Here is a 17,500-nt window from a genome sequence, read left to right as displayed (position 1 = left end):
CGTATTTATACGTTATTGGGAGCAAATGAGTTAAGCATTTACAAATATATTTCTTTGAAAGACTAATTATGCAAGTTCCTTTGGGACTAAACAACATTTATTAAATTAGTAATTAAAAAAAAAAAAAGTGCAAATAAATACATTTAAACAACTCAAAACTAGTATTAATAATATTTTTTGTTTACGATTATGCCGATTTTGTAAATGTGGAGGGTAATAATTGAAATTGTAATTGAATTTCGATTAATTGCACAGCCTTAAATCCAGTTGTTTCTGATACACAAATCAAGTACCACTTACCAAGAATTAATTTTATAATTTAAAAAAAAATTAAATTTAAAAATTAACTAATTAATTTATTTATACAATTTTGTTCTGTAAAATTTGCATGCAGATTTTGTTTATTGAGCGTTGAATCCCGGGAAAAAAAATGACAAGCAGTTTCTGAATATTGTACATTAAATACTCGTCAAACGTACATGTTGTTCTGTAAGATTGTTTACATTTGCACTGTATTTTTATTTTTTATTTTGTATTATTTATTTTTATTTCTCCGACAACAACAGTTGCCATTTTTTTTTTCACATAATTTTTTTTCTTTTTTTTTCTGACGTTGTCGTTGCGTACCGTAGCTCGGCGCGGCGGCGTAAGCGAAGTGCTGCGCGGCGCTTTGGGACAGCCGCGGATTGGACCCGCCCCCCGCGGCGGCCATGTTGGCGGCCATCATGGCTCCGTGCTGTTGCTGCTGCTGCTGCTGCTGACGTTGCCGCAGGTGGTTGCTGAGGTACTCGCGCTGACGCTGCGCCAGCATCTGCGCGTTGAACGAACCCTGCGGGGGACCACCGGCAATGTGGGAACCCTTTTATTGTGAAAGGTCACAGGAAGTCATCGCTCCTGTGTGTTTTTATTGGAAAATGCCATCGTTTGAATTTGAGATTTAGAACTTCTCCTTTGGCCTGTTCACCGCACATTTTTACGCAGTCATTTGTTGCTAGGCAGACTTCACTACATTCTATGGGGAAAAAAATATTATTTTTTTAATATTATTTTTCACACATTGTTTTTAACATTGCTAACCAAAGCGGCCATATTCATGCATTAGTTACAAGAGTAAAAGAGAAAAAAATAAATTACATAAAATGGACAAAAATGAAAATGTGTGATTGTCAATGAAAAAAAAGTCACAAATAAAAGTCACACGTTCGACATATTCTACGTACCGTGTATATAGATATGAATTGTTGCTCTGTATGAAATATCAAATATTTGGCAAGTCTGACCTGGTTGGGAAGGTTGGACCTGAGAGGTAGATTCATACTGGACACGCCGGTCATCTGGTTCATGATTGGCTGACGGTTCTAAGGGGGTGGGGAAGAAAAAGAAATAAATAAATAAATAATACAAAAAATTACAAAATCACACAATTACCTGAAATGTTTCTCAACAAGCATGTGACACAAAAAAAAAAATCAGGAGAAAATAGCTCTTTATAATATTTATATATATAATTTATTTATTTATTGGAATATTTTTTATATTATATATTTTATATACATATTTGTATTTTTTTAAGAATTTTTTAAAATAAAACAATAATATATATATATATATATATATATATATATATATATATATATATATATATATATATAATTTATTTATTTATTGGAATATTTTTTATATTATATATTTTATATACATATTTTTATTTTTTAAAGAATTTTTTAAATAAAAATAAATAAAATAAAAAATAAATAAATATATATATATATATATATATATATATATATATAAAATCATTAACAACAACAACATTAAAATTTCCACATTTTTAATTTTTTTTTTTTTACTTCAATTCAATAGCCCTCGTGTTGCTCCTTCTGGCCTCAGCCATCAGGGGGCAGTATAATACAGACGGTCACAACCTCTCAGTAAGCTGCTATATTAGTTGCGAAAGCAGCACGATAAACATTCAATTGAAGCAAAAAATAAATAAATAAATAAAAAATTCATTCTTTGCACATTTTTATAAAAGTACAATATGATCGAGTGCAAGTTAAAAAAAAACAAAAAAAACACAAAAAAAAACGCTTCTCACCAGCTGCGTCTGCAGGCGGTGCTGCAGCTGCAGCCTGAGGTTGTTGGGCTGCGGGGCCAGCGGCGGGGGCCGGACGCCGCCCGGCCGGGGGCCCTGGGGCCCGGGCATCCTCATCACGTGGCCCACGTGGGGGCCGCAAAGGAAGGCGGCGGCGTCGGCGGGCGCGGCGCAGTAGCCGCCGGCGTAGTGCTGAGCGTACACGGGGGGCTTCGCGTCTGACGCGACGAAAACCGGATCCGGTTCCGATGCGCCGCCCTGAGCACATGAGCAAGTACAAAGTATAGTTTAAAATCCAAACCAGGGTTGGAAACCCTACGCTTGGCTTGGGGAAAAAAAAACCCAAAAAAAAAACACTAAAACACTAAATCAGGTTTCAAATTCCAATTTGAAACCCCAACCCGGAATAGCAAATCTAATTTTGACAGCCAAACCCTAATGGTATGGCTGGCAAATTAGGTTTGCCAGCCATAACCTAATTTCAAACCCCAACCTTAGCTTCAAACTATAATTGGAAACACTTTGAAACCCTAATCCAGGTTTTATACACTAGGTTTGAAAGCCTGACCCTAAATTGAAACTGTAATCTAAAACACTAAACCAGGTTTCAAATTCCAATTTGAAACCCCAACCCGGAATAGCAAATCTAATTTGACAGCCAAACCCTAATTTCAAACCCAAACCTTGGCTTCAAACTATAATTGGAAACACTTTGAAACCCCAATCCAGGTTTTGTACACTAATTTTGAAAGCCTGACCCTAAATTGAAATCATAATCTAAAACCCTAAACCAGGTTTCAAATTCTAACTTCAAACCCCAACCTTGGCTTCAAACCTTAATTTGAAACACTTTGAAACCCCAATCCAGGTTTTATACACTAGTTTTGAAAGCTTGACCCTAAATTGAAACCCTAATCTAAAACACTAATCCAATTTTCTAAACCTATTTATTTTCAAACCCTAGTTTTAAATCAAATTCAAAACTCCAAGCCAGGTTTCATATTTAAAATTTGAATCCCACGCCAAAACCTACTTTGAAACCTAAACCCCAATTTCAAACCCCTACCTTAATTTGAAAACCTAGTTTTATACCCTAATTTAACTCATTTGGTCCCAAATGTATAAAAACGTTCTAGTTTAAATACTCCCTTGTTACCAAAGACGTAATTATACGTTTTTTTTTGGGGTTTTTTGTGTTTTTTTATATACTCGAGCATACAGAAGGCTGTGATGCAGCCTCTGACCTGAAGAGGTCACTTAAAGCAATGGTAGTTATTACAAAAGCGGCCAACAGGTGGCAGCAGAGTATAAGAGATCAACCAGGGCTCTTTCAAATTGTAACGTTCACCTGTCCGGCCAGCGTGGGGATGCCGAGCATTTTGTCGAGCTCCTCCAGGCCGTCGTAGTCCTTGAGGGCGGAGCACAGCTGGCTGAGGAGCGCCCCCTCGTCGGCCGGGCCCTCGGGGGCCGGCCCGTCCTCTGGGGGGACCCCGTACGGCGACCTGGGACCAAGAGCGCCTCCGTTTAAAGTTGACTTTGACTCGAGTTCGGTTCAAGGTTGAGATCTCTCCTCACCGGTTTTGGCTTCCGTAGTGGTCCGACATCATCATCATCGTCATCATCCTGTCGGGCCACGGGGCCGTCTGATTGGGCGGCGCGTGCTGCTGAGGGTAGGCGGGGTTTGGCAGCTCCATCTCTGATTGAACGAAAAAGGAGAAGAACGTTGAGTTAACATAGTTGTAGCGCCACCTGCTGACTTAAAGGGAATAAATGTTTGATATAAACGTTGTTGATGTTTTGTCTCCGTATCCATATTTGTCTTCATGATACACAATTTTGGGGATTTTTCGCAAAACCCTGTTGCCGTGGCAACGCACTGCTAAAAAAACAAAAAAACAAACAAACACTGGATTTGAGGGTATTTTATTTTTTAATTTACCGCATTTTATTTAAATATTTCGCTCAGTAATTGGAAATATGCACAATTAAAAATGCACAGCAAACATTATGATTTTTTAAAAATAAATTAGGGGTGTCATGCAATTAAAATTTTTAATTGTGATTAATCGCATGATTCCAATAGTCAACTTACGATTAATCGCTAATGGTATAACTGTTCTAAAATGTACATTAACATGTACAATATTTACGTTTACCTACTCGTTAACATAAAAGCGGAAAAAATGTAAAACTAATAAATGTGTCTGCATCTTTGACTCACTGATAGTCATTTCATGATTCATAAAATTGAGTAAAAATAAAAAAAGACGTACTGTACTGTAAAAAAAAAACGAGTGCGATATTGATTTGTGTTGAGGTTATATATCTGCCACTAGATGGCATCATTGCATTTGTGATACACGCGTGAAACCTCGTGAAATTTTGCACACGCATAATAGGCCTGGCAAAATGATTCATATTTGGTTTTATTTTTTAATTTACAAGCATTTTATTTAAATATTTCGCTCAGTAATTGGAAATATGTACAATTAAAAATACAAAGCAAACATTATGATTTTTTTTTTTAAATCATTTTTGGTGTCAGGCGATGAAAAATTTTAAATTGTAATTAATTGCATGACTTCAATCGTTAACTCACGATTAATGTTATATCTGTTGTAATTTACAACAAAATGTATTTCAGACTCTTATTAACATCCATCCATGTTCTTAATTAACCGCTTACTCTTCACAAGGGTCGCGGGAGTGCTGGAGCCTATCCCAGCTGGCTTTGGGCAGCAGGCGGGTTACATCTCAACATAAAAGTGGAAAAAATGGGAAAAAAAAATCATCGAAATGTGTCTGCATCTTTGACTCACTGATGCAGTCATGATTCATAAAATTGAGTTAAAATCAAATAGACAAAAGTGAGTGTGATATTGATTTGTGTCAAGGTCATATTTCTGCCACTAGATGGCATAATTGCTTTTGTGAGACATTGGTGACCGCTCATTGCTTTTTTCTCGTCACATTAAGAGCTATCAAATCTGATGCAACTTGTGAAATTCTTAAAATTGTAAAACACTCCACAAATATTATTTCATTTATGACTTCTTTTATGACTTTTTCCATTTATGACTTGAGTCTTACCGGCGGCCATCATCTGCATGCCGACCAAGGACCGGGACGACGACGGCGGCGTCGGCCCCCTGGCGGCTACGGCGCCGTTGATGTTGGATAGCATGCGAGCTGTCCGAACCCCATGGGCCAAGGATGGCGCCGGAAGGGCCCCCGTCGGCCCTTGGGGGCCCCAGCCGGGCTGCAGGGGGCCCGCCGTTGGCCCACTGGACAACATGGCTGACAAGGGAAAAAAAACAAACAAACAAACAAACAGATGCACATCTTGTTTTCACTTCTCCAGACATACTTCAAACCCAAATTTTAAAAGCCAATCTTGGCTGAAAACGCGAAATTCAAACCCTAATGTTGGCTTCAAACCCTAATTCGAAACACTAGATTTGTTATGACCGGGTGTCATGCCAGGGTCAAGTTTGGGTCATGACCGTGAGGTCAAGTGTGTGTTTTGAACTGATGTGACCAGCATCTGGTTTCAACTGGTAATACGCTATGTGATGTCAAGAATCTTTCATCTCTCTTTACTTGATCAACGGACAATCAGATGATTCCATGTCAGTCCTGTTACCCACATGTCTATTGAAGCCAAATCGAGAAGTGTATATTTGTCGGATTATTACCTCTGTTCCTCTGTGCATCTCCGCAGCCCAAGGGGGCGTGGCGTCTCGTGATTCTCGATGCATTCTCATCGTTTCTCGTCTAGTCAAATCTCGATGTTATGCCAATAAAGAGTTGAATCTTATTTGTGTCTGCGCTTTTGGGATCCAACCTCAGAAGCGAACACGACTGCTCATTTGAAACCTTCACCCAGGGGCTCGCCATGCTCATTTGAAACCCTAATCAGGTCTTTGAATCTCTAAACCTTATAGGAAACACTAGGCATGGTTTGTAAAATCTCATTTGAAACACTGACCCAAACTTGAAACCCTAATTTGAAACCCAAACCTTGGCTTCTTCAAACCCTAATTTGAAAACTATCCTGACCGTTTAAAACTTTTACCCCGTCTTGACACCCCAATTTGAAACGCTAATTTCAATCTGTAAGGCTTATATGAAACCCTAACTTGAAACCCTAATTTGAAAGACTATAATTCTTGTCTAAAACCCTAACACAGGCTTCAAACCCTGATTTCAATCACTAAAATGCTCGTTTAAAACCTTCAGCCAGGCTTTAAGCCCAATTTGAAACCCTAATTTAAACCCTTAACTCAAACTTCTTTTATATTTTTATTATTCTTTATTATGATATGATTGCAAGAAGAAATATGTATAAATAATTTATTTTGTGTGTGGGGAAAAACAACAAAAAAAGTGCTGTTGGTATGTTGTGCATCTTGCATGTGGTAGTCACCCGCACGGTTGTTGACTGCATTTCCCATCATGCCTTGCTGCTGCTGTAGTAAGGCGTACGGGTTGTTGACGTTGTGCTGCGGCGCGAGCGGCCTGCCAGCGACGCCGTCCTGCGACAGGCTCCTGCCGGGCACTCGAGCCGGTCGGTCGGGCCTGGCGCCACCTACGGGAGCCAGAAGGAATTACAAGTTGAATTTGAATAAGACCGGCAAGTTCAACTCCGGTCCTGTAGGTGGCAGTAAGGAAAATTGCAGAGTAACACACAGCAGGCTATGTTTTTTCCCTCCCATAACAGCGTCATCTGTTGGATCTGTTGTGTCACTGCACCAATTAGCCAATGTCAACCAAAAGGGAAAATGAAAATTTGGCACCCTAATTTGAAACCTTCACGTGTTGCTTCAAACCCTAATTTGACATTCGAACCCGGATTGAAATCCGTAATATAGTTGAAGCCCTTACTGGAAATCTTGGCATCAAACATGAATTTGAAACCATAATCCTTCTTTGAAAGACAAACCCTAATAAAAACCCAGGCCAACCTTTGCTTCAAATCTTAATTGGAAACCCTAATCCAGATTTAAACCTGCAAACAACGTTGAAGCCATTAATTGAAACCTTATCCTTGGCTTCTAAAATGAATTTGAGACCCCTAAAACCCATTCAAAACCCAAAGCCTGACTTAAAACCCTAATTATCGCTACATTTGCTTAGAACATTTCTCTAAAAACCTAACTCGGAATTAAATCAGTAAACCAGCTGAAACCCTCATTTAAAACCCCGAATCTCGAATTTGATGCACTAAACCTGTCTTAAAATATGAATTTGAAACCTTCATTTTGTCTTATTTGAAACCCTATTTGCACACACGGAAGCCCTCATTTCAAAGTCTACTCTTTGCTTCAAACGAGCTTCAAATTCCAATTTGAAACCCTATTCCATATTTCCAACCCTGAGCCCTCGCTTGAAACCCTATTTACAAACCCTAACTTTGGTTTGAAACCTTAAGATTGACTTCACTCAACCCTCATTTGAAACCCTATTGCGTACCTGCAGGGCTGATGGCGGGGAAGGCTGGGTGCTGAGGGGGCGGGCTGCCGTGCTCGGCGTGGACCTCGTGAGTGCCGTGGGTGGCGTCCATCATCTGCAGGATGTCTCCGATGACGCTCTGCTTGTCTGCCGGGAAGGCGGACGGCGGCGGCGCCGAGGAGGAGGCGGAGGAGGAGGCGGGAACTCCCCTGGACAGTTGTCGGGGGAACGGCTGACGAAGGTGATGGGCGCCGCCCTGCAGGTCGTCCAGAAGATCTTCCAACTCGCTGGTCTGAGGAGACACGTTCATGCGGGACTTCATTTGAAACCATAACCCTGGATGAAAACCGTAACACAAACTTGAAAACTCAGCCCTTGTTTGAAGCCCTTATTTGAAACTCTATGCCAAATTTTAAAACCCTTACGCAGGTTTGAAAACTTATTTTGAAACCCAAATCCAGGCTTTAAACCCTAATCTAACTCTAACCTAAAATTACTCCGGATTTCATCCAAAATTCAAAACCTAATCAAAATTTAAAACCCTAATTAAGTTGTCAAACCTGGGTAAGGGTTTTAAATTAAGGTTTTACATTTTGATTAGGTTTTAAATTATTTTGAAACCCGAATCCAGACTTGAAAAAAATAAATAAAATCTAACTCTAACTTAAACTAACTCCAGATTTAAACCAACATTTTAAACCTAATCAAAATTTAAAACCCAAATTCAAAACCCTTAACCAGGTTTGAAAACTTACTTGAAACCCAAATCCAGGCTTGAAATCTCACTCTAACCTAAACTAACTCCGGCTTTAAACTCAAATTTAAAACCTAATCAAATTTTAAAACCCTAATTTAAAACCCTTACCCAGGTTTGAAAACTTATTTTGAAACTCAAATCCAGGTTTGAAACAATAATGTAAATCTAACTTTAACCCTAAACTAACTCCAGATTTAAACCAAAAATTAAAACCTAATCAAATTTTAAAACCCTAATTTAAAACCTTTACCCATGTTTGGCGTGACGGCCCATGCTTTTATTTTTATAGTCATGTTTCCCGTTTTATTTTGAAAGTTCTAACTCTCCTCTCACCCCAGGTCACTTGCTCTTCCTGCAGCTTGCTAATTACCGGTCCCCGCCCATGATTACCACCACCTGCCACCAATCAAGCCACAATAAAAGCCACCTGCATTCTCCCCTCCGTTGCCGAAGTGTCACACACAGTCAGTGCATGGAAGCGTCCCACAGTCCTCGAGTCCTTGTTCCCGGTGCCTTGTTGTCTTGTCTTGCCTTGTTTTTGTGCCTTGTTTTTGTGCCTTGTTTTTGTGCCTTGTTTTTGTGCCTTGTCCTCCCTAGCGGAGCGCCTTTTGTTGTCCCCTATACCTTTTGCCTGTTTTTTCCTCCCCAGTGGAGCGTTTTTAGTTCTCCACTTTTTGATTCCCCTTTCTCCTCTCAGTGTGAGAGGAGACAGCTGCTGACCGGCAATAAACCTGTTGCCTTTGTGGCCTACCTTTATCCTGCGTCTGGGTCCTACCTTACCTCGTCGTGACAGTTTGAAAGCTTACTTTGAAACCCGGATCCAGGCCTGAGACCCTAATTTAAATCTCACTCTAACCTAAACAGTCTTGTCCGGACTAGTAACTTTTCTTGTTTGGACGAGAAAAGTTTCTTGTCCGGACGAGTAACTTTTCTTGTCCGGACAAGAAAGTTTCTTGGCCGGACGAGTAACTTTTCTTGTCGGAACGAGAAAAGTTTCTTGTCTAGACGAGAAAGTTTCTTGTCCGGACAAGAAAGTTTTTTGTCCGGACGAGTAACTTTTCTTGTCGGAACGAGAAAAGTTTCTTGTCTAGACGAGAAAGTTTCTTGTCCGGACAAGAAAGTTTTTTGTCCGGACGAGTAACTTTTCTTGTCGGAACGAGAAAAGTTTCTTGTCTAGACGAGAAAGTTTCTTGTCCGGACAAGAAAGTTTTTTGTCCGGACGAGTAACTTTTCTTGTCGGAACGAGAAAAGTTTCTTGTCTAGACGAGAAAGTTTCTTGTCCGGACAAGAAACTTTTTTGTCCGGACGAGTAACTTTTCTTGTCCGGAAATTCTATTTATATGCTATAAAAATATCCCTGCGATATTTCTATCAACAATTTCGCGTATTTCTGAGGTAGTCCGGAACGTAAGCCGCGATCCGGTGGGATTTTACTGCACACGTCAATTTGCAAGAACTGACCTGGTCGGCAACGTCGAAAGCGATGTCCTGTTTCTCCGTCTTGACGGCGGCCATCTTGGCCCCGTCGCCGACCTCCATCTTCATGGCTTTTTCCAGGATGCCGTTGTCGTCGCGGTCCAGCAGGTAGCGCAACAGCACGTTGTCCTTCTTCTTGGGGCTCTCCGGCTCCTGCTTGATGCCCAAATCCGCCAGGACGTCCGCGTTGCCGTCGCCGTCGGCGTCGCCGCCCGCCGACTCGGACCCGGCGGGTTCCTTCCCCGTCGCCTCGGCGGTCAGCTTGGCCAACTCCACCGGCGAGCTGTTCTTCTGAAGTAGCCTGTGCAGGATTTTGTGTTTGTCCTTCATGGAGGCCGAGTGACCGGCGTGCGCCGGCCCCAAACAGGCGCCGACGCCCGCCAACTGCTCGTCCGCCAGGACCCCGAGAGACGAACAATGGTCCGAGGGGTCCATCTTCGCGGTGAGAAGCTGCAGAAGCTGCGTATGGCCTTTGGCGCTCAGCAGGTGGTCCGCCTCGTCCGAGCTGTCCGGGTCCTCGTCCTTCGCCCGGTCCGGCTCGCCCTCCCGGTTTCGGAACGGGTCCGGCTCCTCTCCGAACGTCGCCAGTAAATCGCCTTCCAAACCAGGGCGGTCGTTTTCCAGGGTGCTGGTAAGCGGGCTGCGGAGGGCGGCGGCGTGTCCGTCAGGGGACTCGCAAGTCCTGTGGCCCCGGTTGAGGGCCTGGAGCGCTCCGAGCGGGTTGAAACCGCGGTTGCCGGAGCTGGTACAGACGGACGCCGGAGAACGGAGACCGCCGCCCGGCGAGAAAGAACCGGGCTGGCGTTGGGGGCGGGGGCTGCCGTCGCCGCTGCTCTCCACCATTCCCGGGCTGTGGTGATGGCGAGGGGACAAAATGGGCCCCGGGCCCCCGGAGGTGACGCTGGGGCTTCCCTGGGCCGAGGGACTGCCAAGTTTGCGGCAGTCGGCCTGCGGCTCGGCGGCTCGGCTCGCGAAGCCGCACGGAGACGCGGCAAAGTGGTTGCCGGCGGCGTTGGGGGAGGTGCCGGGCTTAGACACGCCCAGGCTTGTGGGCGTGTCCATCGGTATGGTGCCCATATTCTCCCTTGAAGAAGAAACACAACGCTTTGGTTATCGCTGAACTTGACCTGTTTCACAGCGAGTGGTTAGTCGGGTTCACATTTTTAGCGGTTTGGAGTTTAAATCTGGCCTCTGGCCTTTTTCTAAGGCATTCACACGTTGTCCCCTTAGTGGTCTGGCTCCCTCGCACATTCCCAAAAGCTTCATTAACTCTTTCACTGGCAGCCATAGTTCCGATAATTACGACTAACGCTGTCAGCCCAAAAAGTGACGTTTGTTTGACAGCATCCAAAGCAACGTTGACCTCCACAAGATTCCCAAATTCCACAAGCCTTTAAAAACATTTCAAAATGGAGGCCGACGACCCCAAAAAATTGCTCGATTATTGAGCGTAGGAATGTGTGTAAACTCCCCGACAAAAAACACCTTTTGTTAGTTCAGCTTGGCTTGCTCTGGATCGACCAATCAGAGAATGAGAAAACGCCGATGTCATCGAGCGAGGACGATGATCCCAGCGTACGTCAAATGCGATTGTGACACGTTTCGATCGACATGACACAACACAAACAGACTGAAATCTATACGATAAAATGTAACGAAACAATTATCACATTTTTTTGTTGTTGTTGTTGTTTTTTGTGCCGCGTCAACGGCCGGTCGTTACCTCTGCAGGATGTGCAGCGACAGGTAGAGCTGCGGCTCGTTGGTGGCGGGCGAGCGGACCAGTTTGCTTTTGGTGTGCGCCGACGCCGCCGTGCCGTCCGACAGCGAGAACCGGTAGAGGGGGCTGAGCGCGTGGCCGTTACGCAACACTGCGACGGGGGCGGGGCCAAAATAAAACAAAACAAAACAAAACAAAAGAGGTGAGCCGACGGGGGAGGACAAGACGGCGCGAGCGGCGGCCTCACCGTCCTGCTGGTGCCTCTTGGCGAAGGAGACGTCGCCGTCGTTCTGCAGGTGGAACCGCTGGATGCAGCGCCGAACCAGGTCCTCCCAGCCCGGTTTCATGGACGCCCGCAGGAGGCTGGTGTCCAGCGACGTGATCTTACCTGAACGCAGGTAAGACAGGAAGGGTCAATATCGGGATATTAAAACTGCCACAATATCGTCGGCGTTAAGGGTGTGAATTGCCTCGTACCCGGCGATTCCATTCGTATCACCATTCATAGGTCACGATTCGATTCGATGCCGATTAATCCCGATACGAATTTATAAGTCGATTGTTGCAATTTGTTTTTTTTTACTCAAATTTAGAAAATACTATTCAGTAGGGGTGTTAAAAAAAATCGATTCGGCGATATATCGCGATACTACATCGCGCGATTCTCGAATCGATTCAATAATCGGCAGAATCGATTTTTTTTTTTTTTTTTTTTTTTTTAGGATACACACCTTGAGCATGGAAGAATGTTATATGAACGGAACATTAAGCCTTAATATTTTATTTTAATGCTGTTCAAACATGAAACAGATTACAACCTATATAAGACTGAAATTTCAGTTAAATAAATAATACATTTTCATATAAATCTTACACTCTACAAGCTTACTGATTAGTATTTTCTAAATTTGAATGAAAAAAAATCGCAACAATCGACTTATAAATTCGTATCAGGATTAATCGGTATCGAATCGAATCGTGACCTGTGAATCGTGATACGAATCGAATCGTCAGGTACTAGGCAATTCACACCCCTACTATTCAGTAAACTTGTACATGTACACTGTTCAGATTTTTTATGAAAATGTATTATTTATTGATTTGAAACTTCAGTCATAACTGTATTTAACAAACAGGTTGTAATCTGTTTCATATTTGAACGGCTTTGAAATAAAATATTAAGGCTTAATGTTCCATTAATTAATAGAACATTTTTCCATGATTAATTAAGGTGTGAACCCTAACCCTAAGTAAGACATTTTCTTGAATATTTTTCCATAAAAAAATGGACGTTTAAAAATCTATTTGAGAATTGCGTGATGTAATATCGCGATATATTGCCGAATCGATTTTTTTTTAACACCCCTAGTCGTCGTCATGTTCACAATATTTAAAAGGAACACATCTGTTCAAAAAAAAAAGTCAGCTTGATTTCCATTTGTGTAGTTCTTGCACCCTCTAGTGGCTAGTTTATTAGTGCAATTGAATTTTCATGAGGGATGTTTTGGCCTTCTATGTTTCAAATCGATGCTAATTGTCAGACGAAGGGGAACCGAATTTGCTTGTGAAGCGATCAATGTGTGATTGCATGAGCACGTAAGCGCCTCCATATTGTTTTTTGGAGATCGTATGCGCAAGGTCCTCACCTTGGAGGTCCTGTCGCGTGGTGAAGCTCTCGTACGACGACGACATGGCCGTTTGCTCCTTCACCGGAACTCGTCGGGCCACGCAGATCAGACACGATTGCAGATCTGAAAAAGAAAAAAAAGAGAAAAAGAGAAAACAAGTCTGCCTATTTCTGAAAAAAAATAAAAATAAAATAAAAAAAGTGTTTGTGCTAGCTTGTGACATCACAGTGGGGCTAATTGACATCAATTAGGGGTTTTCTCGGTCCGTGACTTGGTTAGGCTTAGGGAAGGTTATAAGCCACTTTCAAGCCACGGCTTGACCACGAGGGGTGAGAAACTCTGGCGACCTCCCGATACGATACGATACGATGCGATATGATACGATATGGGGTACAAGGCTCATGATAACGATTATCTCACGATAGGCTGAGAACGTGATTGTCGATATATTGCTCAGGTAATAAATCCACGATAATCTACGATAAAACTAATCATAAAAATAATAAAAATAATAATAATAATAAATAAAAATAAAATAAATAAATGCATAAATATTAATAAATAATTAATAATATAAAGTATATAATAAATAATACATAAATAATAATAATACAATTAAAAAATAACACATTATAATAAAATAATATAAATAAATATAAATATAATATAAATAAATAATATCTAAATATATATTATATATATATAAATAAAAATAATAATAAATAAAAATAAATTATACAATAATAATAAGCATAAACGAAGAAGAAGAAATACAAATAAAATAATAAAATAAATAAATAAATATCAATAAATAATAATAAATAACTAATACAAAAAATAATTCATAATATAATAAAATAATATCTAAATATGTATATATATATATATATATATATATATATATATATATATATATATATGTATATATATATATATATATATATATATATATATATAAATACATACATAAAATAATAATAATAATAATAACAATAATAATAACAACTAAGCTCATTTGTCTTCTTCGCCTGAAGACTTGCGTCACTCTTATGAGGCGCTCCCCCTAGTGGCCCGCCAAATAATTGCTCAATACGTCATGAACAATGGAGCCGTTATAGTGGCTGTATATGAACTTACAAATATCACGATACTTGCGTAGACGTATCGATGATTAATCCGGAGACAAAATTTCGCGATTTATTGTGATATCGACATATCGTCGCACTCCTATTGACCACATTGTGAGAAACGGTATCAGGTAAAAGACAAAAAAGGTCATCAGAGCTGCAGGAGTTCCATTTCCAAACATTTCCATTTGTCACGCACGTAAAATTGTATCTTAAGGCCATCCATCCATCGGGACGACCGTCGGATGTCTGAAATTAGAACGTTGGAAGCTTTTTTTTTTTTTTTTTTTTTTTTTTCCAGCAAGTGTCATACGCTAATTAGCGTCTCCCAAATGACAAGCGGCAAGTTAACGAGGACAGGATGTCGGACGACAGGAATAACTACAACCAATAATGGGGAAAATGAATAAATAAATACAATCTAAGTGCTTTAAAAAAAAAACAAAAAAAAACTTAACTGAATATGTTTGAAAAAACAAACTAATTATTGCAAAATTTGGACTTTGCTTCGGTCATGAATGAATTGAATACATGAGCTTTCGGGGCTAGTTTGAAATGCATTTATCTCAGAGGGAAAAAAAGGGGAGTGGCCTCCCCGACGTTGCGTTACCTTCTCCCTCCTCCCTCATGGATTTGGGCTCGGAGACGGCGAAGCACTGCATGGTTTCGTACTTCTGCTGCGAGGCTTCCTGCTGATGGGCCGCCTGCCAAACGTCCTCGCCGCCGTCCGCCGCCGCCGCCGTCGTCGTCGTCGTCGTCGCCGTCGGCTTCACCAGCATGCGGCAGGTGAACGTGTGACTGTTCCTGCCCGACGAGTCGCCGCCGCGGTGATTTACTGCATAGCAGGAGACAAAAAAAAAACAAAAAAAAACTGATGAGCCATGAAAACAACGTCAACATTTCAGGATGTGAATTTATTCTCCTAACATTTATTTGTTTTTCAATGTTTTGACTTTGTTCATAAAAATGACTTTTTTTTTTTTTTTTTGTAATTATGACCATTTGCGTAGTATGAAAATGTTTTTGTTTTAAAAAATATGTCATAATGCTACAAATTTAAAGGTTTAATTTGACATTAAAAAAAAGGTGGTAATCTTAAGATAATCAAGTCTTCATTTGACAAATTTCATATTTTTAATTGATCATAATTTCCGCCGTTATTCCCCTAAAATTAAATTAAATATAAGCAGTTCGGATAATGGATGGATCGCAACTTCATAATCACAAAATAAAAAAAATAAAATAAAAAACTACCATTAAAACGTTATTATAATAACATCACTATTTTTTACTTGAAATGATATAATGAAACCATTTTATTTATTTTTTCTTTTACTGAAATACTCTTGATTTTGTCATCATAAAATTCAACTTTATTTTTTTTTAAGCTGTAAATTTAAAATGATAAAGACAAACTTTGTTAACAAAATAAATGCTGAATTTTTATGTCCTTTTTTTTCTTGAAAAAAAAAAGTACTTTGTCCTTGTTTGGAAAAAAAAAATAGTTTAATCTTATGCAAATAAAAAAGTTGTAAATATTCCATGGAAAACAAAAAAAATTCTATGGGAATAAAAATCACAATTTAAATGCAATATTCTGACTTTGGTTTTGAAAAAAGTTTAAGACATGTTATATCTTTTTTTTTCTTAAAAAATGATTCATCGCTCATGTATTTAAATTTTTTTTTTATAATGTTACGCAAATAAAGTTGTAAATCTTCCATGAGAAACATAAAAAACATTTGGAGAATAAAGTCACAATTAAAATGGAATATTATGACTGTTTTCTTAAAATGGTTGAAATTAGACATACTTTTTTTTTCTTTAAAAATTTAATATTACTGTTATATTGCAAAAAAAAGTGGTAATGTTATGTAAATAAAGTCGCAAATTTTTACAAAAGTGAAGGAATAATGTGGAAAAAAAGACGCAATTTAAATGTGATACTGTTTTCTTAAAATGTCTTTCTCCTAAAATAAATAAATAAATAAATAAAAAAATTAAATCGGATTTTACTCTCATTTAAAAAAAAAAAAAAAAAAAAAGTTATGCGAATAGAAATACACATAAGAAACATGTTCCAGTGATAAAGTTGTGATATTCTTACTATTAAATGTGATATTTGGACTTGGCTTCCGTAAATTGTTGAAGCGTTATATGCCTTTTTTTTTTTTTTTTTCGAAAAATTGGACCTAAAGTGATTCTTGACTTGAGTCATTTTTAGCAGTAAAAAGTTCATATTTTGTCTATAATTTAATGTGGCAACTTCATTATTTTTCATGTACAATTAGTACCTTTAAAAGTATTTTTTTTTCGACTTGCTGTCGACTGATGATGACATCACCTGTGCTGAAGAAGTAGGCAACGACCAATCATGGCTCAGTTTACTGACCAAACCCAGAAAACAGGTGAGCCATGATTGGTTGTTACCTGCTTCCTCAGCACAGGTGATGTCATCATCAGTCGACAGAAAGTAGAAAAATTTTTTTTTAAATAATGAAGTTATCAAATTCATTCTGGAGAAAATGTAAAAATTTTCACCGCTGAAAATTGTTAAATGAGTCAATTATCCCTATAACTTTTATTTAAAAAAAAAAAAAAAAAAAAGCCATAAAGTTACGTAAATAAAGTTTCAAATTTTACACGAAAAAAATAATCATGTTACGGGGATAAAGTGCAAATTTAAATGCAATATTTAGACACTTTTTTCCCGCCTTTTCTAATCGTAAAAATCGGAACCGTTTGCGGCGAGACCGAAAGGACTTTTTCGAGGTTTTGCCGGCACCGACCGAGGCTCTTGGGCAGCAGGTTCTTGACGAACTCGGCGTGGTCGCCCACGTGCAGGACGCTGTACACGCTGGTGTTCATCAGCTCGTCCTGCTGGTACAGCAAATACTGGCTGACGTTCTCCGACACAAACACAACGTTGCCCTCCATGTTCACCACGAAGAAGAAGCCGTCCAGCGCCTGCAAAAACAAAACAAAAAAACAAAAACGCATTGGAAAGAATGACGACACTGAGAGCACGAGACCGAGCAACCAATGACAACATACGCGTGGGCGTTTATATTAGGGATGTAACGATATCGAAATATCACGATACGATATTATCACGATATGAAGGTCACGATACGATATTTATCACGATATCGTGGCGAGGTTGGCGATTTAACAAAAGGTCACAATGTTGTAAAAAATGGGCTCATAATAAAAAAAAAATAACAATAATAATAATATTGTGCTTTT

At 39.8% G+C, this 17,500-nt stretch overlaps 1 protein-coding gene across 5 annotated transcripts in view; it reads right to left on the bottom strand.

The window, feature by feature from the left end:
* The window catches only part of LOC144013515 (nuclear receptor coactivator 2-like), a 54,069-nt gene that overhangs the window by 6,737 nt on the left and 29,832 nt on the right, over positions 1-17,500 (bottom strand). For all 5 annotated transcript variants that reach the window (XM_077512505.1, XM_077512513.1, XM_077512495.1 and 2 more), the window contains 14 exons: positions 17,044-17,221; positions 14,865-15,089; positions 13,146-13,250; positions 11,747-11,887; positions 11,503-11,650; positions 9,765-10,863; positions 7,568-7,838; positions 6,522-6,683; positions 5,186-5,392; positions 3,671-3,791; positions 3,444-3,597; positions 2,099-2,353; positions 1,281-1,358; positions 628-829 (listed from right to left, as the gene is read on the bottom strand). In XM_077512505.1, coding sequence (XP_077368631.1) covers positions 628-829; positions 1,281-1,358; positions 2,099-2,353; positions 3,444-3,597; positions 3,671-3,791; positions 5,186-5,392; positions 6,522-6,683; positions 7,568-7,838; positions 9,765-10,863; positions 11,503-11,650; positions 11,747-11,887; positions 13,146-13,250; positions 14,865-15,089; positions 17,044-17,221 — 3,346 coding nt within the window. The remainder of the gene's footprint in view (positions 1-627; positions 830-1,280; positions 1,359-2,098; positions 2,354-3,443; positions 3,598-3,670; positions 3,792-5,185; positions 5,393-6,521; positions 6,684-7,567; positions 7,839-9,764; positions 10,864-11,502; positions 11,651-11,746; positions 11,888-13,145; positions 13,251-14,864; positions 15,090-17,043; positions 17,222-17,500) is intronic.

This window comes from Festucalex cinctus, chromosome 1 (genome assembly GCF_051991245.1).
Source record: "Festucalex cinctus isolate MCC-2025b chromosome 1, RoL_Fcin_1.0, whole genome shotgun sequence".
Taxonomy (NCBI): domain Eukaryota; kingdom Metazoa; phylum Chordata; class Actinopteri; order Syngnathiformes; family Syngnathidae; genus Festucalex; species Festucalex cinctus.
Note: the sequence above shows the minus strand (reverse complement) of the source record. Positions and strands in the feature narration are given on the sequence as shown.